This window comes from Haplochromis burtoni, unplaced genomic scaffold, assembly GCF_018398535.1.
Source record: "Haplochromis burtoni strain Fernald_Lab_line unplaced genomic scaffold, NCSU_Asbu1 Contig_417, whole genome shotgun sequence".
Lineage (NCBI taxonomy): Eukaryota > Metazoa > Chordata > Actinopteri > Cichliformes > Cichlidae > Haplochromis > Haplochromis burtoni.
The window spans coordinates 71,498-96,750 of NW_024582778.1; the positions used below are offsets into that span (position 1 = coordinate 71,498).

Below are 25,253 nucleotides of genomic sequence, written 5' to 3' on the forward strand. Positions count from 1 at the left end.
CACACACACACACACACACACACACACACACACACACACACACACACACACACACACACACACACGTCCTCGTGTGGATGAAATAATAATGAGGAGAGGTCTTTATTTGGCTCGTAGCCAGAGCAGGAGTGAATAATAGATCACTGCTCTCTGCCTTGTAACAACTCTCTTGCTCACGTGTCCTCTCCTGTGATGCAGCACTTTCTCTGATGAGGTCATCCTGACCACTGGCTATCCTCAGTCACTGCATCCCTCACCACCCTTCTCCTATCTGCACACCACCTCTTATCCCTCTCCTCCAAGCAGTCTGTTGTCAGCCGTCTCTCTCCAGCTCTTCCTCCAGCCATCTTTTTTAAATGTTTCCTCTGTCGAATGCATCCATCTTTCTGCCCCTCACTTCTTTGTATGCACGTCTGAAGCCATCACTTCACTCTCTTCCTCCATCTCCCCTTTTAATACCTTTTCATTTCTCCAGATATCACAATGTTGTGGCTCACTGATATTTAGTACAGGCTGTCATTCAGAGAGGAAACAAACTACATGTAATTGCCAACGAAGTGGAGATTTTAGTGTCGGATTGCGGAGAAGCTGGCGGCACTACCTTTCCTTGAAAAATGAGGTTGTTGTCCTAATAAATGAAAAGCACTGAGGTATTCCACAACACTTTATTTGTAGAGCTATGAGACATTTCGCAGGGTGAAGGGATTCTTCAGCGTGCCTCGATGAGTTATGAAGGATATCCTGATAACGTGACCGAAGGTTTCATGTTTAAAACTCTATGCACTGTTCAAGTCATAACATTTCATTCACAGAATGTATTATAACCACACAGTGGCCTGCACAGATTACAGCCTCAGCAGGCAACTACCAAGTCAAATAAGAGAGAGACTCAACAGTGAACAAATGCTGAAACCATACCAAGGAAGAATTCCCCAGCAATGAAGTGAAAGCTAAAGGTCCAGTGGAAAAAGGGTTCTCAAAAGCTTATTTTGGGGCAAATGTAGTTATTTTTTGTTGTTGTTGTTTGATTGCTGATTATATACATGCAGTTTTCTGTCCCAATCATGAGAGTCACCGCCCAGTAAAAAACAAGACTTGTGGAGAAGTAGGAATGAAGCAGCGCTTCAGACCAAAGCTAAGTATGTCCCAATATGTGAGCTTCGTAAAGTATCTCTTACCGTCAGTGAAGTGAAGGTCATGCACATGCCTCCAAACCCATTCAATGCCAATGCGAAGAAGATCAGGATGGACAGATCTACCGGAGAAAGCAACACACGCAGATGTTACTAGACCGACTTACTAGGCCAACACATGATGAATCTCACATACTGTATCTGATTAATTAGCATTAATACATCATATGAGCCGTGATAATGTAATGAGATGTATGTGACACAGGTAGAGGTACGTACTGTTGGGGTCTCTGGCACCATAGGCGATGAGAAGACAGGAGAAGGCAAAGCAGGCACTGGAAAGACAAAGCAGTCGGCTATGAAAAATAGGTTGGACAAGAAAAGAACCATCACTATCCAACAGACAGCAGGATTCACGGGCTCACCTCCCCAACAGTCGCAGCTTCCGCGGCCCGTATTTGTCCATGATAATACCCAGGGGCAGAGTTATGGCTGACAGCAAGAAGGAACCCACAGTAAAGGCCAGGTTGAGCATCTCATCCTGGTCTTTGCAGATGGGCCAGCTGTTCATTTCCAAGTACTCTTCTTCTGCACCTTTGGCTGCAGGGGTGGATGTGTTGGAGAAGTTGAAGCTGGAGCTGTTTTCTGGTTGGAAATAAGAGCAGACAGAATTTTATGTACTTTTTTTCCCAGTATTTCCATTTTGCAACATAATGACACAGTTTTCTAGACATTTCTAGAGGTGAGATCTGAAATGAACACTTGCTTGCTTTTTCAGAGCTTATTTCTGATATTGTTCTTGGAATACTGAGCTTTTACAGCCACCCCTCCCCTCTCAGAGCTGAGCTTCTGATCAAAAAAGCCAGGAAACTCATTCAAAGGTCAAGTAAACAACCCAATACAGGGTAAACAAGTACCAGAAATAGACCCAAACTGAACCCCCTGCATGGTGCAGGGCAACTCTGTAACAGTTTTAATCAGTCTGCCTCCTCTGGTGAATTACTGGTAAACACAGTCCACTGAGTTCATGTGGAGTCTATTTTTGTCCTTGTGCTCGATAAGACCGCTGCTGTTGGGTAAACTCTGCTGTTGTCAGACAGATAGACAGAGGACACAGAGGAGCGATGATTGAGGAAAGCAACTCGTCTTTGATTAGGCAAGGAAAACAATACAAGTCAAATCAGCATTTACCACATACTTCATATGTGGAGGAGGGAGCTTTAAAGAAAGTCATCTGAGTGTTTTCTTTATTTGAGTCCTGCGGGCAAGTTTGCAACAGCAGCTGAAGCCTCTGCACACTCAGTGTAAACAGAACTGGAAATCTGTTTCCCGTTACAAGAGTGTGTCACTGAGCTCTACTCAAGGGAAAAGTGAGGATGGGAGGACGGATGTGTTGTTGTTGTTGTTGGTCTCAAACCCCTTAGGCATTGGTTCGGGACCAACAGAAAGCTGTTATTTCATATTTAAGGCAGAATGGTGCAGAAAAAACTGGCATGCACCCTGTGATGAGAGGAGGTGAAAGGTAACGTGGCTTAATGAATATCTGATGACTGCAGGGTCATTCTAATGCTGGTGCATTCATTCACTGAGGAACACAAGGACACTTGAGCTCCAGAAGCTGCTTTTAGCTAAACACATGCAGAAGAGCTCGATTATGCACGAGGGCACAAACGTGGAATGATCTGTGGGATGTTACTAAATGTCTTCCACCTCTAATGTGATACATTTTATTCAAACGCATCCTCAATATAGATTGAATTAATGAAACACACAGTAGGATCTTCCCACAAGGTAGGGTGCATCATCATCATACTGATTTAGAGTAAATGGATAAACTCAACAGTGCATTTCCTTGGTTGCTGTTTCTACAGTTTGGGATTAAGCTTCCAATCTCAAAATCTTAAAATTTTTCTTTAAAAAAAGAGCCAGTACACATATGTGAAATTAAAAGCCACACTGATTCATCCACTGGGAACCACGAATAACTCCAAGATATTACATTGAATACATTTTAAATGGCACCTATAGTGTTAATAACAGTGGCGGTTCTTAAATTTGTTGAGACCCTGGGCAAAGATTCACAAGAGGCACCCCCCGAAGTAATCTTCTTGATGTTTGCTGTATATTTGCTGCTGTGACAACTCAATTTCCCTCTGGGATTAATAAAGTTTACCTGATTCTGATTATGTTATAACCAACAACAACAGTCCTATAAAATGAAAGACATCATTTTTATTTTGATAACAATGCACAAGATCCAGTTGTCTATGAACGTTCAGCCTGCTAGCTATGCTAACAACCCGACAGGGTGAAGTCAGGTGGGGAAGTCAGATGACTTTGCACATTGCCACTGCTGCAGTTTAACGTTTGTTGCTGGCCTTGCCTGGTAGCAAGAAACACATCTGGTTAGTAAAGTAAGGTGATCACAACAGTCAATAGAGTCTTTCATATGGGCACCACATCTGAAAAAAAATTTTTTTCATCTAATATTATTGTCAATTATAGATTATGTGCTCTGCCTCCCAGGCAGGTATTTCACATCAACTAGACAACAGCATTAAGTGCTGACTGTGAAAGAAGATAACAGCATCTGTCCTCCAGTAGCCCCAACTACTGCTGACTAATCAAATGGCCACAGCAAACATGAGTCAATAATGGAAGAAACATGTCCACGCAAACACACTGAGGCATAAAGCTCCAACTCCCCTTCTCTGAAAACGTCTTTCTGATAAGTCACATACGTCCACCGCTCTTCAGTGTTCTTTTCAACACCACAGGAACCTTCTAAGATTCTCAACATTGCCTTTTGTTTAATAAACTCCTCCTGTGGATACAAAGGATGTCAAACAGTCTCATCTACAACAAAGTGATTTGGTTTCATCATTACTGCAATGTGCTAAGAGCACTGTTCTTTTGGCTTGACTGTTTACCAAGAAACGTAGCTTGTCACTAAAAGAGTCAACTGACAGGAGAGCATGAAGAGAAACATCGCTCTAGAGCCCACAAACCACAACCATGCTACAGCAGCTGTATTAACACAAAAACAGAGAAGTGACCTCTTAGGAAGGCTGTGCTTCTTGTGATCAGTGGCTCGTGTAAGGATGTAGTTATTATGCAAAGGTCAAGTGATTGTTACAAGTCTGTACACCTACCCATGTAGCCACAACAGGTAAAATACAAACAGAGCAGCAGCACTCTACTTCAAGTACTGAAATCATGATTTCCTTTGGAGTAAAGCAATAAAACTATAAAAAAGCTGTTTTGGTAACTTCACACCATAGAAACACCAAAGGTTAGGAACACAAACTGTCTATTTTTATGATTTGATGTGAGATATATGCGCAAACTGAACAAACAGCTCATTCAAATAGAATATCAGTCACACAAAGAATGATACATTCACACTGTGCCTTCATATTTAAGTCTCTAAAGCACCCCTTTCCTCCCTCATCAGGGCGTCTGTTTGCAGAAAAATGCCTTTTCCTCCTAATTTCACTCACAGACTTCTCACAATTGAAGTGAAATGTAAAAAAACAAAAACAAAATGCAGATTTAACACAATAATGGGTGGTTTTTAAAAGTGTGGGGCTACACTGATGTGCCAGAGGTCAGGTCACTGTGGAAGGAGCTGAGTCAACAGTAAGAGATACCTAAAGCTTAATCAGAGCAAACAGATAAGGAAATGACCCGAGCAAAACAGTCAGAGAAAGAGAATTATCAGAGCTAAATTGATTTAAAAAAGGCTTTATATGCACAAATTAACCCTGCAAGGCTTTCGCAGCTGCTGCTTTGTAGGATACAAAGAGAGAAATACACAGAGGAAGATACAATCAGAGGATCAAAGAGACAAAGACAGAGAGCAGCCTGTCTGATGATCACTGTGGAGAATGAAGGGATGAATGGTCTCCTTCACAGACGGGCTGCAATGGATATAAACTCAATCCCTGATGATGAAGATGAAGCAGCCAGTTCTCTTCAGCATGCTGTTACATTTCACCTCCTCTACACTGTTTCTGTGGACAGCACTGATTACCGAATGCTAGGATGGAGGAACCACTGTCCTCATCTGGTTGGGTTTTTTTGCTTTTTAAACAGGGCAATCTTTCATAACCAAATTATAACCCTCTGAGTACAGCAGCTCACTGCATCATCTTTGATCACAAAGTAGGAGACAGAATCAAATAACAACAAAATGACCATCTCTGATGCATCTGTGGCATTGTTGTGCAGGAGCACTTTATGGATGCTTTCGAGGGTTTTTCAGACCTAGGCTGCTGTCGCCATAATGACCCGTTTTCCACAAGGAGAAGCCAACTGTTGGATCAACGAGAAGCTCTTGTTTGCCAATATGCAGGCAGGCACTTTTCTCAAAGGTCCTGCTCCTGCTGAGAGGTAACACACTGCACTGAGGATGAGGTGCCACAGTAAGATAAAACATGGGTACTTTCTAGAAAAAGGTTTGCACACTTGCTTATGTGTTCTGCATAATTCCACAGCAGCGGAACAGCAAGTACACCTGAGTGTTCAGATCAATGTCCTGAGGCTTTCAGTTTTTTACCAGCTCAGGGGATCGTCATGCAGAAAGGAAGAAAGGATGGAAAATGAATGAATTTGATGTGTTTTTGTTAAAACAGGTCAAAAGGGCCCTCAGCAGATACTCATTTGCTCAAGGACTCCAAGTAAACAACCCCCCTCACCAAAACCACACATGATAACCCAATTACAGTAAAGTAGACTCACCTCGTCCTTTGCACAGGTAAGAGTAGAAGCCCTCTGACTTGAGCATGATGAGCAGGGACGACCAGCCAAGAAGCACAGCAGAGAAAAGCAGGTTCTCAATGACTGCTGTAACCGCCATCCACCAGCGGCGGGAGAAGGCCGTGGCCAGAGTAGGAGCCATTTTGGATGGATCAGAGGTAGCAATGTGCTAGACCTGACCGAATATGAGGAGGGCTGCTTAAGCCTGGAAGATAAGATGGAGACAGCAGAGACAAGATGACAACCAGAAATTATACCCATGGTGAGGTAGTTCTTACAGGTTTATTTATAATTATTTTCGTTAAGTCTAGTTCATGTAGTTCTTTAACATTATGAAATATTTGAACAATATGACCTCTTGCAAGTGTTTTAGATGATTCCTGGATCCATATTCAGTACAGGTCTTTTTTTTCTAACCTACTGAGGACGGTTGTGATCGAGAAGACAGTCACAAACTGAAAACAGCTGAGACATTTGAGAAGCAAACCCCTCCTATAAATATTAAACTGTCTCCCCCTAACATATCTGATTGACTCCAGGGTACAACAGGTCTCCTCTTATTGGTTGTTTGTACAGCAGCTACACGTGAGGTTGCTGTTGTATTCCACCCGAATAGGACACAGCAGAGGGTGTTTACATTTTTGAAAATGTTGTTTGTATAAGTTTTGACGTGGAAACTGTAAGATTTAAATTTTAGTTTAGTTTTAAAATAAAAAATGCCTTTACAGGACACGACTTCTCCTCTGCTTTTGCTGAAACGTGAGGCGTTTTATTTGGGGTTGTGTGGCAACCCTTTGTCACAAACGTGGTCCGAAAATCCCACTTCAATTGAATGCAGCGCAAGCTCAGCCGGTTCGAACCAGCGCGGCGCGAGACTCAGCTGCTGCTGGTTGGTGTTCAGCGCGAGCGCTTCTCAACAGGAGCTGTTAGTGCAGTGTGCACTGTTACAGAGGCAAACGTCATAACGCAAAAAATACTCACTGGAAATGTATTCAGACATACAGAAATGAATTTATTACGAACACCCAGCCAACATTTATCTGATAATACTGAGCGACATTATGTGTAATTGTACTTGTTTTAATAACCAGATAAAAACTCCATCTGGCTGGAACACATAACCTATCTGTTCCCTTCACTTTGTTCATCTTAGACAGTCATCTTTTGAAAGAAGACCGTTTTAAACCTACTGTCCGCATTTTTGTGTGAATATAAACTTGAGATAGCCTAACTCGACGACCCCAACACTAACGACCGTGAAAATACGCTAATATAGCTTGAACACACACAGACCAGAGTTCATTAGAAGTTTGTGCATTTCTCAGCAACAGCTTTGTCGTACTGAACAATGACACAAAGAACACTGCGATGAACAAGCAGAAGCCTTAGAACTGGTCTGAACTGGACTAAAAGCATCCGCACAAAACACCCCCTCCACCTTCCTCGATCCACATCTCCAGCCCCCTGCACGCGACACAGAACATTATATTCCTATTCCGGTTTTGAATTTCAATATAAAACGCGTTCGCGTTCAGCCGCGCGCTCTCAGCGCTCGACGCATTCTTGCTGCTTTTATTTTTGAAAACCACTTCGTCTGATTTTCCGGGTCTGCACACTTTAGGCTTCAGCACTTTGACGCCGATCTCAGCCAGAAGCTCTCAGCTGTTCAGTATCAACAACAGCTCAGGGGGAACCGCCGTAATCATGCCCAAACAAAGACAGTTAACTAGACACAAACAGCCTCCAAAACAAAGCATCCCCGCTATCACTTTGCTTCTTGACACCAGCTTCCGTCACATTACTTTTACCATAAATCGAACCAGTACTTTAAAGGCACCTTCAGTTTGGTTAATAACAGTTTGGTTATTAATGATTAATAAAGAGAGGAAAATTAAGTATGTTCGTGTGTATGAGTGCCTGTGTAAATACGGACTGTGTTATCATATCAGTTGTAAGTTTGCTGTAAAAAAGCGCTGAAAAAACGAAGCGCGGATGGAAAATGACTGACACACAGTGAGAGGCTGGATGAAGTTGATGAGAGAGTCACGGCTGTTGCAGCTCGAGCTTCCTCTCAGCAGCCTTTAAGCAAAGCGGAGACACTGTGAGTGAAGGAGGACACTGCAACACGCCGCCTGTCACAGATCATGTCCTCTCAGAGTATGTGCAGCCTCTTCCCCGGGGAGCAGTGTCTGCAGAGCATCCTCTGGTGCGAACCTCACCTGAAGCGCGCGCGTCTATGGGTCTTGGAGGTGGCGTGGGTGTGGGGGGGTTCAGCTGAGCGGCTCGGTCCTCGCAGTCAGATCCGCCTCTGCGGGTGAGAGCGTCGGTCGGTGGAAGAGACGCGGGGCAGCAGTGACAGCTCACAGCCAGGTGCCCCCTGGCTTTCTTCAGTTCTCAGTTTTCCTTCTCGGGGGTCGTCGCCTCCTCTTTTATATGAGCGCAGCAGCGGTACACAAACAACAGAGCCTCTCCATTGGCTACTGGCTGAGCTAGAGACCAGCCGTGGCCAATCAGAGCGCTCCAATGTTATACATGTGCACTGTTTCACAATATATTAAGAAATATACTGTGGGGGCTTGTTTGGACAAGGACTGAACAGCTGGTCATTATGTAGCTCTCACTGTGAAACAAAAACAGTGTCATAAAGAGGACAGCACAACCCAGACTGTCCAGCTGTGATCTGTGGAGGAAAAAATGTTCTGCATCTGCATTAAAGGTGTCAGTGGGCTACGGTAAACTAGGAAACTTCTGAAAAGCCTCGTGAGGTGTGTGTGCTTATGTAAGCCACAAATTGCCCATAAATCCACCAGAATATGAGGTGACACCCTGTTTACTTTCAGCTTCGTGCCAAATGCAGGATTCCTTGAACTACAGGAGAGGAGGGTTTACATGGTCCAGAGGAAAAAGCTCCTCTGAGGAGGGCAAATAACACCAGGGGAGTATTCTCAGTGGGCGACACCTGCTGGCTGCCTCAAACCAGGACAGCGCAGTGCAGAGATTATACAGACAGTTAAACCACTGAAAACGTGCTTCTCAAAGGTTCAGCGGGAAACCTAGTGTTTACTATAGCACAGACCTCTAAACTGTTTGACAGCAGAATCACATAATCAGCACTCACGTGATCAGTGGAGCCATTTAAAGGAGTCTGTTGAATCAGATTCAAACAAATTACCATGAGATAACGGTCTTCATGCACGTTCAATTCCAAAAAGTTGATTGTATTAATCTGGACATAGCTCCATTCCTATTTCATCCTCCCCACAACAACAGACACTTTGGAGATGGAGATCACTGCTTTTGTGACATGTTAGGTATTTTGTAGCACAGACACAACCATTCCTGATCTTTTGAGGAGGTCATTTGGATCAGATTGGACTCCTGCATGTGGTTCTATCCCCACATGGTTTAAATGAAGAATATGATATGAGCCGTTGTGGTTCTGACGTCTCACTGCCTGCAGTGCAGTTTGTGCATGAAAACAGTTTTCTGATGCTATCAGTTTGATCTGTATTTTATAAAACATCCAACTTGGATTTTTTTTAAATTAGTTAATGATTGATACAACAGGGTGAACTTGAGCAGCTGCACAGCATATACACTTACACCATGAAGTATAGGGAGGTGTTTGACAGTTTTTATAAGCTTTGTTGTTTCCTGTCAATATAACAATACAACTTGTTACTGTTCCATCATTTTGATGTTTAATTTGATTTCTTATTTTTAACAGATTTTTAAAAAAAATTAAATAGGCCTGTAATGACAGTTTTTACCTCTATACTACTTTTGTTGGACTCTGATGGAGTAGTTTTCCATGTTTCAACATTGAAAACGATCCTTATTAATCATATACCGAGGCCTGGTGCGGTTCCTCGGTTCATCCACTGAACACTTTTAAGCTAACTTTCTCCTGATTGGCTGTCCCTCGCAAAGAGAAAGTTTGAATGGCAGGTGGGTGGAGCATTTGCCTCACATGGGTCATTTGTGCACATAGTGACCTGTTTATCTGAAACACGCTGTATAAACACTCACCAATCAGTTTGCTTATCACCTAAACCTTTTACACTCACTGATGACTGTATCGACCGCTCTTTAACATAAATATCTAATCAGCCAATCACATGGCAACAACTCAATGTATTTGGTCGTGGACACATCTGTCAAACCAACCTGCTGATGCTCAAACTAGTCATAAGAAAGAGGAGAGGATGTGATTTAAGTGACTTGATTTTTGATTGTTGGTGCCAGTGAGGCTGGTTTGAGTATTTCAAAAATGGATCTACTGAGATATCCCCACACAACCATCTCTACTGTTTACAGAGAGAATATCCAGCATTGATGCCAAAGGTCAGAGTAGACTAGTATCTGCTCAAAGCAGTGTGACCAAAGGAAATAACCACTCATTTAAATCAACATATGCAGAAGAGCATCTGTGAATGTACAACATGTCTAAACTTGAAGCAGATGGGCTACAGCAGCAGAAGAACACACTGGGTACCACTCCTTCCAGCTAGAATAGGAAACAAACTACAACTCACCAAATCACACAGCAAAAGACTGGAAAAACATGGATGTGGTCTGATGGGTCTTGATTTCTGCTGCCACATTTGGGTGGTAGGGTCATAATTTAGCGTAGGCAACATGAAACCATGGATCCATCCTGCCTTGTATCAATGGTTCAGGCTGCAGGTGGCGGCCTGATGGTGTGGGGGCTATTTTCTTGGCACACTTTAGGCCCTTAGTACATCCTGAACACTGCTTAAATGTCACAGCCTACCTGAGTGTTCTTGCGGAGCATGTCCATCCCTTCATGATCAGTGTAGCATTTTCTGATGGCTGCTTCCAGCAGGATAACACATCATGCCACAAAGCCATCTGTGAGGAAAGTTTCCAGCACCTTGCTGAATCGAAGCCACGAAGAATTAAAAAGAGCTTTGAAGACAAAAAGGGTCCAACTCAGGTCTAGCACCTAATAAAGTGGCAGATAAGGGTTTATTATATGGATTAGCATAACCGGTTCACTTTAAGCGTTTCGTGTTTAGTTTCAGTTGCTAATCATTTATAAATATGAATGTTTTCAGGTATCTCAAAAAAAATAAATAAATTACAATCTTGGTTACACACCCTAACTCTGAGATTTGCACTTGGTCTTATTCACATTGTAAACCAACCTGGAAAATATTAGAAAAAAACCCAGAACACATCAGCAGGCATTTCTGGACCCTGCTAAAGCAAGGTTGCATGTTGTTGCCATTTTATTAACTCTGGGCTACTTAACAACCCCTTTGGAAAAAAGGATAGGTCACACACACATAAAAAGCAACACCCAGCAGACACAGCCAGTTTGTTTTTAATTTTCAAATTTATTCATTCTTCAAATTCTATGTCATGGTTTAGTGTGTTGGCAGAATTCTACATTGGTTTGGTGGATACAGTAACTCAGGAGTGATAACAAGAGTGTATCTGTGAATCAACAGACAGACTTGGTTTGAATAAAGCTTATACACAGAGAGGAAACATCTCCAGGCAGGCTAACAGAGGTCTTCCTCTTCCCAGACACGTCTTATATTGCTATACTAACAAAGGCACATGGACAAGTTTGAGTTAACAAACACCAAAAAGCTTCTTCTCCCCAAAACGTTTCACATCATCAAACCTCGTTTGGCTTGAGTCGCTCATTTAAAACACAACAAAAATGGACATTTACATCTCCAACAACATTTAGTACGACACCATAACGTCATATTAATCATATAACACATAATCACTAGAAATCAACAGGGCCTTTGGCTAATGCACACAGCAGCAGCAGCACTCAGAGACAAAGTTCTGACATCAAGTGGAAACATTTTGGAGCTGCTCTCATAAGTTTTCCAGAGCAAAACCTTTCCCCCATCTTTGGTCTCAGCTGCAGGCTTCAGGGAGAATCAGAGGTAAGACAGGGCTAAACAGAAATGTCTGAACTGGACTACAGGATGTGTTACACCTGAACAACTTCTGCTGTGACAGTTGGCATCAGATGGCATTTTCTTGGCCTTTCAGATTGTGTCCTGCTCTGAGAAGTCTACTTTTGTTGTCACATATGAGTGAATGAACATCATGAGGCTACAGCGAGGAAACTGTTAGCTTGATTATAATTGCAAAGAAAAGAGTTAGCCTTCCAATAGGCTATATTGGAGATATAAAGCTCAGAGTTACATTCTGTCTTCATTAACGATTACAAAACCAAATATGTAGGAGGGCTTTTAACAAACAAGATTTCCTGGAAATTTCCCATAAATCAAACCAAAGTCTTTCACACAAACCGGGCCATTATTCTCTCCTAAATCTCTCCTAAGTCTCATGTCTTATTTACAATTAAGACATGAGACTCTTGTCAATTCAATCTTCTCATCAGTTAATAGCATCTTTTGGCCTTTTAACATAGCCCAATATTAAAGTACAATCATTGCTGAACCAAATATAGCTTTAAAATTTAGTCTCACAGGGCTAAAGTTATTATTATTATTATTATTATTTTTAAAAGCCAAAATGCTGTTAGCTGTCAGACTGGTGAAAGCCTATTTAGGTGTAGTAACACCTGGTTAGTTGAGTGTAACAGGCAGTGTGGAGGGTGGAGCGGAGGGCAGACATAGTGATGGAGGGACTCTGTGGTGGTGAACAATTGGTGTGTGCTGTACATGCTGCTGCTGCTGGTGTTAATCCAACGTTCACTGAGAGTATGGCAGGTTCCCATCTGCACTTAACTCGACTCATTGGAGCGTCATGGTTCTCACACGGCGGTGAAGAGCTGCAAAACTGTTGTAAATCAAGTCAGAGAGAAAGGCACAAGCACCTAGCATCAAGGCAAACCACTGCTGCACCCTCACTTCTCTCTCCCTGTCTTTCTCTTGCCTTTTCCACAAACCCGTCTCACTTACTTTGTTCTTTTCTTGCAGCATTTAAGGAACATGCTGCTGCGATTCTCTCACAATTACCTCTCTTCTTACTCAAACACTGTACAAATAAAGATTTTGAAGAGTATTCAGTAGTAAATTGAACTCTTTAAGGTATTTTCAGCCACATCTGACACTAAAAAGTTTTTTTTGGCCTCAAATCTTTACTGAATGTTCGAAAAGTTCCTGTTCCTCCTCGTCAAACCTCCCAGCATCTGTCCTACATGCTGTCAAACCTTGTTCTTAACACTCCGCAACAAGATACAGCTTTAATAACTCGCCGAGTTAACGAAGCAGTGTCAGGCAGACAAAGGAGCAAAATAAAAATAAAAAAGTAAACAGGGCAAAAAAAAGAGGCAACAGCTGACCCTGACTTTGATCCACAACAGCCCCCTTCATCTCACTGTCTTCTATTCTAACACTTTCCTTATTGTTTTCTTGGTCATGTTCCAATATAAAGCACAATAAACAGCTGGTGCAAGAAAATTGCACCAAATATATTTGTTATCCCTTGGCCTCATATATAAAATCAGAATATTTAAACAGCATTAAACAGTATTAATCCCAAAAATATTATCTATAAACATAAATATATCAATTAGTTTAGCTGGATTTTTATCGTTTTTTGTTTAAATCGGAAACACATGCCACCCATCTAGTGACAGTTTGCATCTGATTGGCTTAAGCAGAGTGGAGTCTGCAGTCATGTGATTGGTGGATGGCAGAGGTCAGGAGGACATGGGTCCTGGTGTGTGTGGTCAGAGTGGCCATCATCTGGAGTTCAGCCTGGGAGCCGTCTGAAAGGGAGCCGGAGGAGACACGTTTCACCTTAACTCAGAAACTACTGTGTACTGCTTTACACCAAAATCTTTATTCACAGCAGTTGAACAGCATACAACAACAGTCAGGATCAGCAAATCGATTCAAATCAGTCAGCAAAGCTGTTCCTGTAGTAACTAGCAACATTTTCCTCTTTGAGGAACAAAAACACTAGAACTGAATAAGCTAAAAGGCTCGGAGAGGTTTTTCTATTTTGCATCTATATGACATCACTGAGAGCGGGGCATGGTCTGCGGTGCCACTGCAGGGGAGGTGGACACACCTGAGCAGCAGCTGCAATCACGCCTCTCTGGCTTTAAAGTCTGCACTGGCTCCTGTCAGTGTTATTGTTGGTATGTTGAGCTGTAGCTGTGGTTTGTACAGCAACCGTGTGTGTGATAGTAATAAAGAATGCTGAAAAGCATTAAGATGTGGACCAGTCTGCCGTGTGTTTACTACAACCTAATATGGTCATCTCACGCACACTGCTCTGGCTTTGAACACAGATGCTCCACCCACCCACTGTTGGGCAGGTGGTCGGGCAACCAATTAAAAGAAAGCTGGTTTAAATGTTTTTTTAGAACTGTGAATGATGTGTAGATACACCCTTCGAAGCTGCACCAGCACTCATTAATGCAGACTGAAAAACGAGTATACAACAAAGTGACAACCCCCCCCCCCCAAAAATCTGTAAACACTTTGCTGACAAAAACATAGAACTGATAATGATGCAGAAGATGATAAAGCACACTCACCACAGACAAGTGTCCATTCTTAGCTTTGGCCACCAGCAGTTCTGATCCAGGTGTGAAATCTATTATCCCCTCCTTTCCCTGACCCATTGTAAACTTTATACTGGGGAAGCAACAGAGGGGCAGTGAGAATCATGAAGGAACTCATAAAGTACTCCAGAATGATTAACATGAAAGGAGCCTGAGATTACCAGTGCAGACCGTGCACAGCTTTGTGGGGAACAGTGTGTGTGTTTCTGCCTCTCACCTGCCCTGGTTGATGTTGATGGTGTTGATTTTGTCAGCGCAGATGGCGATCTTGGTCAGGGTCTCGATCACATGGTCGCTCTGCAGAACCACATCTCCCTGCGAGGAAACACAGGCAGACGCAAATTAGTTTTTTCTGTGGGACATTTTTTCTTCTTCTTCAAAACAGCAGCAAAGCAGTTAGGTGTCCTCATCTTCACCTTTTGCTTGTTGTCCTCACTGGGCACGTGCAGAACAAACACGCCATCGCTAAGAGAGCTGACGGAGATGCCTGCAAACACAGCACAACAATTAGTGGCTGTTTTCTTTTCAAAATGTCAATCACTATTCCAAATCATGTGACAAACACCCGCTAAAAGACAAGAAGACACGAGAAGCGTCTGTCTGTTTTTGACCTCTGACCTTTCAGAGCGCCGTAGTCAATGCGCTGCTTGAGCTTGCCCTCCTCTGCAATAACGGCACTGTTGGCAGTGAGCAGCAGCTGCCGGGGGCGGGGCTTGTAGCCCCTCCTGTCGTACTTGGTGACCGGAACTGCATACTGGGGACAAAAGCGCAGGAAGATCAGTACATGCTGATGCTGAGCTTGTAGTTAAAACTGTCTAAAGCTTCACTAACCTTCATCTTCTCACTGCCCAGAGCCTGCACAACTTTGGGGTTAATGTTCTCACCATCTGAATAAGAGCAGATGCGTTTCACTGATCTGAAAGCATTTGTAGCCTGTTGGCTGCAGAGTGAGCAATGGCTTACCGAGTCTGGTGCTGACAAACAGCTTGGGCACGCTCTGTGGGTAGTTGTCCTTCTTGTCTTTGAAGATCTCGCTGGCAATCATCTTCTGCTCCATCTATTCAAAGGCGAGAGTGATGTGAATGAAGCAAGCAGCAAACCAGAAAACTTACAGTGTGATAGAGAGCGCGGGGCAGTCATCACCTGATGTTTCCACTCAGGACTGATCTTCTTGCAGTAACTCCACACCATGTTCTGCATGCACATCTTACGCAAATGCTCAGACGCCTACAGACACACAGAGGTTTCACATTACTTGACTACTGGCTTCAATTTTCACTCATTTTCTATATGAGAAGGTCTTACCAGACAGAACATTTACATGAACATTTTTCAGTCAAATCTGAATTCTGACCTCAGTGAGAGCAGCTGGAGGAGTGGGCCAGCTCTTGTCCAGGACATTTTTGGGCAGGTTCTTGCAGAGGTTCATGAGGAAAGAGTAGCGCACATAATCCAGGAAATACTCGTTCTCTGGACAGCGCTCCTTGTGACGGTAGATGAAGCCTTTGATGAACCTGATGGAGAGACAAGAAAGGAGCTGGAATCATCAAAAACCAGCAACAAAGTTTCTTCACAGTAATCCTAAGGGAAACATTAGAATGAAACAGCACCCTTATATTTTTTTTTAAAAGAACTCATTGGAACTTTCATAGCTTTCAGAATGTAATGATTTGTTTTTTCCCAATTCATTTACTTCATTGTCTCCCTGACAATTATTCTGAATTTTGTTTCACTTTACTTAAATGATTATTATTAGGACTGATCCTCAAAGCAAGTCTGTTGAGTAAAACACGAAATCTGACTGTTAGTAATTAAGGCAAATGAAGTAAGGTAATAAGGTTGTAATTAAATATGTTTAAATGAAACCAAACAGAGCTTCCCATACTTTACATTTCACAGTCACGCGTAAGCACAATCCTTTGGCAATACTAAAGTGCCAAAAAGCTGTAGTTCCTCTAATCTCCACTTGAGGCTGCTCCAATGGTCCACAGCCTCTGACACAAAAACTTGGTCTCTATGGATAAACGTTTTCATTAAAGTATGGCACCATCTACTGGTTGGATCCGGTATAATCTGTACCTGCGGATTGTATTTGCTGCCTGTCGTCTGCGCTGGGCCCTTCTTCTGGCCAGGATCCCCCTCCACCATGCCTGGACTGCAATAGCTGCCAGATACAGCAAATTCACATAAATAAATGGTTCAGATTTACTGTAAATATGAGATACACATGTATCTGGTGTATAAACTTTATATAAACCTCCCTACCTGAGTTTCTGAGCTTCTGGTATTTGCACTTCTGGCTGTAGCCTTTCCACCCCGCCTGCAGCTTGGTGGCTGTGTGGGGACAGAGGCAACAAGCTCAAACCTGCAGCACATTGTCTGTCAGCAATATAACGGCATTGATGCGTCAGATTGAGACTTGCCAACTCTTACCGAGACTGTGTTTCCTGGTCTCCAGTGCATCCTCTGTGGCAAACAAGGTCTTTGGGAAGCGAATGAAGATTTTGGATCTAAGTGGTTATGAAAGACATGGAATTACAGACACGATAAAGAAAGTCAAAATATGGGACCGTGCTTCTTATTCTACAGGATCTGTGACAGCTGCCAGATATGACAGATTAGTTTTGACATCTTCATCAGACAGTGCAGCTGACCTGCCCATTTTGTACTCCTCAGGCTTGTATCCCAAGTGTTTGACCAATGTGGAAACTCCATCTGACAGCTTCCCGTCCCAGTTAGGCCACGTGCCTGGACACAGGGACTTGTATCTAAACATAAAAAGAAAAAAAACAAAGTAATCATTTGAATTAAATCAAAAACTAAAAGGGTCTGGCTGTTTATAAGACAGCAGGTTAGCCAGCTATTTCTATAGTTTCTATTTGGAGGCCAGCCTTTATTTGTTTGTCTCACCTCTGCCTGATCATTATCAGAGACCCGCTTTTTAACAGATAAAGACATACAGGTAAATAAATGTCTCAGGCGAGCACAAACCAGTCAGAGAAATAATGTGCAATATGTAAGCTTTGTTTGATTTATCTGTAGTAAGACTGCCAAATGATCCCTTGTTCCAGCCTCTGATCTGTGAGGATTTAGTGCTTTTGCCTAACGTCACAGGAAGTAACAAGGAATTTTCTGTTTCCCCTTTTTTGCTTCAGGAAACTTCTTTTTTTCACCCTTTATTCCAAATTTAAAGTTAGCAATGATAGCAGAAGGTGATTTAAGACACTTTGGCTTAAAAGACCACTCACCTGAGAGAAGAATAATAGCTCTACACCAGCATGGGTTTACTGTCATTCAAATCGAGTTTAAATACTGGGAATAGTCACTGTTGAGCAGCTTTGAACTTTTTCTCTTGTTTTGCTGCCAATGACTTGGGGTATGAGGAGGAGGTATTTGAGACTTTTGGTAGGTGTTAAAAGCTACTATAGTGTACTGAGGTATCCAATGGAATGCAAAGCTCAATACTACGTTGTTCCATAGTTATGAACGAATCTAAATATTTTTACTTAATAATGTTCAATGAATTACTAATGTGTTTCTATGTGAGAATCTTTGTGACCGATAGCTGCGATGACACCAGCAGATGTTGTGGAGACATGTTAGTGGTGGCAGATCACCTCTGCAGGAACACCTCGTAGCGGCGTCTGTAGGCAAAGCCTGCCCTCCTCACCCGCAGATTCTCCATCAGTCCCAGATACTTCACCTGGTGACGGATCAATACTTCATCAAATCGACCTGTGACGGAGAGCAGAGGGAGAGCAGGCTCAGTGAGAAAAATGTGAAAGGCAGCAGAGCAAAATGAACCAGAGAAAACCAGTAAATGCTAAGCAGCAGGAGTGGGAGTGACACAGGACAAAGAAAGAGTGTGAAACCAACAAAAGGCCAACTGTGGAGAGAAACAAAGGGCTGGTCCGATATACTGACGACCACACTGAGAGGTCCACTGCAGCTACTGATGGAGCAGAAAAAAAACAAAAACAAACAAACAAACATACAACAACCACTCCAAATCCAACCTGCTTAGGTCAGAATTTTTGAAATATCAGAATGAATGTGAGGTTTGTGGGGAAATTATTATCTTGTTGAAGCTCCTTTTACTAAAAGTATTGCATAAAGCTGACATTGACCCTCTGAAAAATACTAACACAACAGCAATCTGAATCAAGCTGACAACAAATAACAACTTTATTACAGGAGTATTTTATTTTGAAAATCTGAATTTATATAGTGTGAAACATTAACAGATACAAATAAAGCAGAATTAAAACTTACTACATGCACTTGAAACATTTTAATGCTGTTGAAATCTAAATTTATGAACTACACCTAAATGTAAGCTTTGCAATTGGAAAACAGTATTAGCACAGGTCTCCACCAAAACAACAGGCTTCTTTGTAAATGTCCAGTAAAGTCACTGGTTTTGTTTGAACACATTAAAGAGAGTAGAAAGCTCACATCTGTCAACTGTTTTTATTATCATCACTTAGAGTGGTGATGGCAGCTGGTAGTAATAACAGCAAAAATACCATCATTTTGTTGTAGAGGGTCAGGCGTATGCAGGTACACACAAACAGACATAAATGCTCCCAATTTACTCAACATCTGACACCTATGTGTCACCTCACTGTCTTCCTCGCTTTCCTGGCCTCACACTTATACTCTTTGTTGTGCCCTGGATTTATTATTTATGTTGTGTTTGTGGGGAAAGTATTGTTCCGTAGTTAGATTTTGCATTGGAGAAAAGCAAAGACTAGAAGGAAAAACTGATGATGGATATGTCTGTGAAGGTTCATCGTAGTCTAAGGAGCTTGGAAAGAAAAGCGTCTGGACCTCTCATCCCAAAAGCTTCTTCAGTTCAGAACTGAACAGATGAGAGGTGAAACGTCTTCAAGCAACTTAAAGAAGTCCAGACGCTTTTCTTTCCAAGCTCTTTAGACTGATGATGGATATGAGATCATTATGTGGATCCATTAGCTGTCACCGAATGAGGCGAACAATCGATTCAAACATTTAACAACAACATTTGAAAGAATGCCCTCTATCGTGTTCTGCACTACATTAACAGAAAAAGGACTTGAAATCATACCTGACTGCTTGGAGTCATTGGGCTTGATACAGCGCACGTACGACGGCTCCTTGGACATCAGGATCTCCATGAGTTTCGCCAGACTGGCTTTGAACTGGGTGGCTGCCTGGAGGGGCAGACACAGAAATATGATGAATGAGAGGTGGTTAGCAGGGGATAGAGCGATGAAGGCAAGAGGACGCTGGGTGGCAAATGGAGCAAAGACTTAAAAAGATAAAAAGTGACGAGGAGAAGAGCAAACTGAAGCCTGCTGACAGAGAGGATGAGCTAAGAAGAGCAACGTAAGCAGGGGGCGGCGATGTGACGGCAAGCCCAGCTGACACTGAACACTGGGCCCAGTGTGGAGTACTGGGACTCTTAACCCGCCAGCCTGTGACAGGTCCTGTGTGAGTGAGCGTGCATGGAGGACATACAAGTGTCAGGGAATTCCTCAGTGAGTGGGTAGCCACAGAGAATCCCCATCAGACCGCCCACTCAGCACTGGAGAGGGGAAACACACCACTGTTTGTTTTGCTGTGGGAAAGTATGCTGGGACGCAAACAAGGAAAAACACGGCAGACCTCAGGAAACCTCAGAAATTGAAGCAGGGAGGCACAGATGGACACTGAGGTATCTCACCGTATCAGGACGCTTCTTGTCACTCAGCTCTTCCCTGTTAAAGCACTGCGTCAGGATCTTGTTCTCTGACATACACATGACCTGCAGACACACACACGCAGGGTACGTTTAGCCTGAACGTCAACTCTGGGAAAGAAAATGGTTCGCTTAAACTCTGTCTCACCTCTTTTAGGTTCCTGAAGAGCAGGTCATTGTTCTTGTCCAAAAATCCTGAAAGGAGAAAGAGTCAGATGTGAAAATGCAATACCTCACATTAACACTCATCACTGGCCCACTGCTCTGACTTTCTCTTCTTCAAACGTGAGAGAGAGAGAAAAAAAATCCAGATTCTCTGATTATTTCTTGGTCTTCCTTCAAAGGGAAAAACTCCCAATGCAGCAAGCGAGCTAAAACAATAATAATACTAATAAAATAAAAATCAAACAAACAGTGGTACATTTTCAATTTAGACAGACTGAAGACTTTTCTAATACTGAATTTGATTTTATACCACAGTAAATAAAAATTTTATTTTCTGATTTTCCAGCTGTAACAAGTTCAATTGAGGATCTTTCAAAGTGGTCTTAAAGCGGATCTATGTGACTTTTCCTCATTTCCTTTCATATATGACCCTGTTACAATGTAATGTAATGTAAATGCTCATTTTAACCACGGCAAACAGCTCAAGATCAGTGTAGGTACAAGTAGTCACTGAAACTTAGGGTTCAGGCTGATGCTTCTTTCTACTCTTGGCTCAGCGTTACATTATTCAAAGTGGATACCTCTAATATGGTCAGGCCCCAGCCAACTGCTATTCAAATGCTTTGTTAGTGAGGGGCATCCAGTCACAAGAACGTTGTCTTGTTTCAGTCAGACGTTAAACTAAAAGGCTGCATGAAGTCCTGGGATAAGCAAATACGTAAGGATAATTTTGGACTGTGAATTATGCAAAGTTACTGAATTAAAGTTTAAAAATGTGAACAGAATAGGTTACCTTTAACAGCTTGCTTAATAGCAAATAAAGTCGATATATTTAGAGTTGTATCTAAATGTACTTACTACTACTACAGGTTAATTTGACGGATAACGTAACTACTAACTGTATGCTTTCTCTGTTAAGGTGAGCCTTCCAAATTGGTGAATTAACCTTTTTCAAGCAAGGTTCATAAGAAGTACTTTCACACAGTGCATTTGTGGCTAACTAGCTTGTTGCTTCTGAAATGTTGACCCAGGGCAACGTTAGAATAAGGGTTCAAAATTGCTACTTGTTACGTTTGAATGTCAAGAAGATGGTCAGAAACTGGATTATTTATATAACTTTATAAAAAATCCGTCACATCACTGCTACAAACAAACTGTGCAAGAACAGGCCTGATGTATGTGATTTTGTTATGTGAAGTATTAGAGCTTCTGTAACTCTGCTCAGAGCTTTTACCATTTACTGGGAGTATTATCAAACAGTACTGGTATTTAGTACTGGAAAGGAGTCTGACATGGCTGACTGCTTTGCCAAATTCACCACAATAACAAACATGCAACGGCACGAGGTCATGCTGTCCTTGGCTGTTTTTTCCACTTAGAAAAAAAAAAGCACTACTTTGATGTTGACACTGTTCACAGCAGTACACTCTCACATCAACACAACCACACACATATACATATACATATATATATAAATACACACACACACACACACACACACACACCGTTGACATTGTAGTTAACCTCCCCAGCGTAATGCAGCAGTCTGAATTCATCACGGCCCATTACCTTCCGGGTCTTTGCATCTGCCAGTTTGTGACTGCAGGGAAGAACACAAACAAACAACGTGGATTTACCAGGAAATAAACTGGATACATTTAATAGTTCAAAGTCTGACAAGCTGAACTTTATGTGAGATCACACTGTATAAGCTGTGGATGAGAAGAGAGAATATCAAACTAACGTGACAAAGTGTGCGTGTCCGCCCACGGTGTCCTCCAGCTTCTCTAGGAAGGTCAAGTCACTGGCATCTCCGGGCCTAAGACACTCCTCATCCTGTGACACATGAACAGAGAGGTCAAATATTGTGACTACAAACTCTCAGAGTTTGGCTGTCACACTTGCCTGTTGTGTCCTGTGTATTAAAGGTCAGGTACAAAAGGTCTTGTTCACTTGTCTAACAAAAGGTGTAATTTTCACTGAGGTAAGCAGGAACATCTCCCTTTCACATTTTAAAATCATAACTTTCCTCTTAATCTTTGGGTATATGTTTGATTTTCCCCCTAAAATGTCTCTAAACACAAAAAATAAGTTGGATTCATTCATACAGTAACATATCTAAATATAGATGATACATGGTGAGCTTCTTTATAGCAGTCACTGAACAGCCAACACTGGACCCACAGTGCGCAGTGGTTAGCAGCGCTCGCCTTGCAGGAAGAGGTTTGTGGTTTGAATCTGCTGTTGTCTGAGGAGCTTGCAGACTGAAGTGTTCTGTCACTTTTCAACCAAATTCACCACATCTTTGTTTGTTTTTTTCCCCGATTTTACATTTTTAGTTTTTGCTTCGACTGTCACTCTCAGGCCTACGCACTAAATAAGAAGCTGGAGACAAAAGTCTATGTGCTTGTCTATGCATGGATTATTCCTGTTTGTCTGATATGTTCCACTAAAGACTATTCTTTTTAATATGCTTACCCATAGATTCTTTAAATATTTCTGCTTCTAGACCACATAAGCAATAAGTGAGAGGGACTAGCATATCTCCTCACCAGAATGGAGATGATGCCTTTAAACTTCTCCTCCACCAGGTCACAGATTATCTTGTTGTTGAAGTACTGCACTGGCTCCCACTGGAAATGCACAAAAGTTATGGTTAGAGATCATTAAGAGAAAAAAAAATGACATTGGTTGCTGAGCAGCTCAACGATCTGCTGCACAGATAGGAAAAAGAAATCATTAATAGATTTTTTTCTCATTAAAATCTGAGCTGCCACCAGAAATTGATAAGACCAAGACACAAAACAACTTGAAAGCACAAGAATCAAAATCACAGTGCACCCCAGGCTGAGTGTGGTGGTTGCAGGTCCTGTTACCTGTTAGCACAGTCAAACTATTTCCACCGAGACAGCAGAGAGAGAGAGGGCAGCCTACAGCTCTGATATCAGATAAGAATGGACTCTTTGAGAAGAGAATCCAAGCTTCTCCCACAACTTGTTTGCTCTCTGACCACATAGACATTTACATTAGAATGAAAACAAGATGCTCTTGTTCTGAAGGGCCAAACAAAATCAAAATTCAATGAATATAAATGAGGAGAATAAGAGTAAGTGAGGAGAACAGTCAGCATCTTGAAACATCTTTCAGTGCAGAGCTGTTTTGACATGTAATCTTCTTAAGAGGTTTAAAATTTTAATCTGTAAATAAAAGGCCCCCACCTCCCTCACCTCAACCAATAAGAGGGCTTCATTTCTAATGGGTCTGCATCTTCTAAAAATATGTGCACTTTCTCTAAATTACTTTGAGTTTAGACTCTAAGGGGGAAAAAAGCAGAACAGTGAATTCAATTATCGGCTTTACTTTGGAAAACTCCAGACACAATTGCATTAGGAGCTCTTTGCAGAGCCTGAACTCTCACTGACCCACTGATGAAAACAAACTGTGGAAAAAGTAAATAAGAAATCTTTAAAGCATGAGCAGAGCGGTGCACAGAGTAGGGAAACCCCTGCACAAAATTTTTAAAAAAAGAGAAAAAAAAATTCTACATGTACATTTGCTGCAGCTGAAGAAGCAAACAGCAGGTTTTTTACATATGGAAAAGGTCCACGGCCATCACTGTCTAAGCTTTCTGAAACCAGACCTGAGGAACACATGGTACTTTTAATGGGAAACTACATATGACAACAGGTCGATCACAGCAGGCGTATGGGCACTGAGACAGAGAGGAGTGTCTGACCGTGATGCCTTCGGCCTCGTACTCATCCTGCTCCGACTTCAGGGTGAGCTCGATGAAGAGCTGCTGCAGCTTCTCGTTACAATAGTTGATGCAGAACTGCTCAAAGCTGACACATGCAACAAACGAGACAGATAAGACAAAGCAAGGAGACATGTTGATTCTAGTTTATTATGTCACACTGTTCACAGAGTAGACGACAATGGAAGTGGAACACATCCAAATGAGTTCATCTAAGTTTTTTAGCAAAGGGAAAAAGGATTCATTGGCTAATTTGGGGGTAGTTGTACCTGTTGTGCTGGAAGACCTCAAAGCCATAGATATCCAGCAGACCAATGACACTGTAATTCTTGGAAGAGTCGCTCTGTTAGAAAAAACAAACAAAAAACGCATTTGTAATATACAGGAAAAGGAAAGTCCCAGCATACAATAAACACCATTTCATCATCTAAAGAAACTGCTGTTATGCTGCTCAGAACAATACTACCAATGAGGTTGAGCAATACAGTAAATCAGACCAGTGCTAGCATTTATATAATAACTGGATTGAATAATATTCTGCAGAAATAAAACATTAAAAAAAAAAAAAAGACTGGTTCAGGCAAACGTTTGCTGGAAGTAAGCCAGACGTCTACCTCTTGTTTTCTGCACTATAATAAGTTTGTTTTTAAGCCTCGAGATTTAAAGGTAATGGTTCATATTAGATGGATTAATTCTTGAGGATAAAAGAATTAAAGAAAATATAAAAGTTAAATTTATGGAAATAGAAAACAAGCTAAAACTGGTATAGTTTCTGTTCTTTCTTTCTTTTTTGAAAATGGGATTATTTCACGTAACAGGTGTGATAATATAAAAAAAAGGTGTATATTCATGACAAATGTGAAACTATAGAAATAAGAAATGCACTCAATGTATATGAACATGTGCAGCGTCCAGCATGTATGATGGCCGTTATTAGTAAATGGTAAATGGTAAATGGCCTGTATTTATATAGCGCTTTACTAGCCCCTAAGGACCCCAAAGCGCTTTACATATCTAGTCATCCACCCATTCACACACACATTCACACACTGGTGATGGCAAGCTACATTGTAGCCACAGCCACCCTGGGGCGCACTGACAGAGGCGAGGCTGCCGGACACTGGTGCCACCGGGCCCTCTGACCACCACCAGTAGGCAACGGGTGAAGTGTCTTGCCCAAGGACACAACGA

General features: G+C 42.1%; 2 protein-coding genes across 5 annotated transcripts in view; both read right to left on the reverse strand.

The window, feature by feature from the left end:
- LOC102309172 (large neutral amino acids transporter small subunit 4) overlaps positions 1-8,311 on the reverse strand; it is a 27,501-nt gene extending 19,190 nt beyond the window's left edge. For both annotated transcript variants that reach the window (XM_005944690.2, XM_014340866.2), the window contains exons 1-5: positions 8,111-8,311; positions 5,874-6,096; positions 1,559-1,778; positions 1,413-1,468; positions 1,179-1,255 (exon numbers count right to left, since the gene is read on the reverse strand). In XM_005944690.2, the coding sequence (XP_005944752.1) occupies positions 1,179-1,255; positions 1,413-1,468; positions 1,559-1,778; positions 5,874-6,033 (513 nt within the window). In that variant the 5' untranslated portion in view covers positions 6,034-6,096; positions 8,111-8,311. The remainder of the gene's footprint in view (positions 1-1,178; positions 1,256-1,412; positions 1,469-1,558; positions 1,779-5,873; positions 6,097-8,110) is intronic.
- A 2,920-nt stretch (positions 8,312-11,231) lies between these two features.
- Positions 11,232-25,253, reverse strand: part of LOC102309800 (unconventional myosin-Ic) — a 61,340-nt gene continuing 47,318 nt past the window's right edge. For all 3 annotated transcript variants that reach the window (XM_005944691.2, XM_014340870.2, XM_014340869.2), the window contains 22 exons: positions 24,332-24,405; positions 24,045-24,150; positions 22,861-22,941; positions 22,053-22,144; positions 21,814-21,908; positions 20,292-20,338; positions 20,129-20,209; positions 19,511-19,616; positions 18,042-18,159; positions 17,079-17,192; positions 16,858-16,934; positions 16,690-16,758; positions 16,504-16,588; positions 15,779-15,938; positions 15,568-15,651; positions 15,388-15,481; positions 15,256-15,311; positions 15,043-15,178; positions 14,841-14,911; positions 14,642-14,739; positions 14,398-14,497; positions 11,232-13,620 (listed from right to left, as the gene is read on the reverse strand). In XM_005944691.2, coding sequence (XP_005944753.1) covers positions 13,594-13,620; positions 14,398-14,497; positions 14,642-14,739; positions 14,841-14,911; positions 15,043-15,178; positions 15,256-15,311; positions 15,388-15,481; positions 15,568-15,651; positions 15,779-15,938; positions 16,504-16,588; positions 16,690-16,758; positions 16,858-16,934; positions 17,079-17,192; positions 18,042-18,159; positions 19,511-19,616; positions 20,129-20,209; positions 20,292-20,338; positions 21,814-21,908; positions 22,053-22,144; positions 22,861-22,941; positions 24,045-24,150; positions 24,332-24,405 — 1,971 coding nt within the window. In that variant the 3' untranslated portion in view covers positions 11,232-13,593. The remainder of the gene's footprint in view (positions 13,621-14,397; positions 14,498-14,641; positions 14,740-14,840; positions 14,912-15,042; positions 15,179-15,255; positions 15,312-15,387; positions 15,482-15,567; positions 15,652-15,778; positions 15,939-16,503; positions 16,589-16,689; positions 16,759-16,857; positions 16,935-17,078; positions 17,193-18,041; positions 18,160-19,510; positions 19,617-20,128; positions 20,210-20,291; positions 20,339-21,813; positions 21,909-22,052; positions 22,145-22,860; positions 22,942-24,044; positions 24,151-24,331; positions 24,406-25,253) is intronic.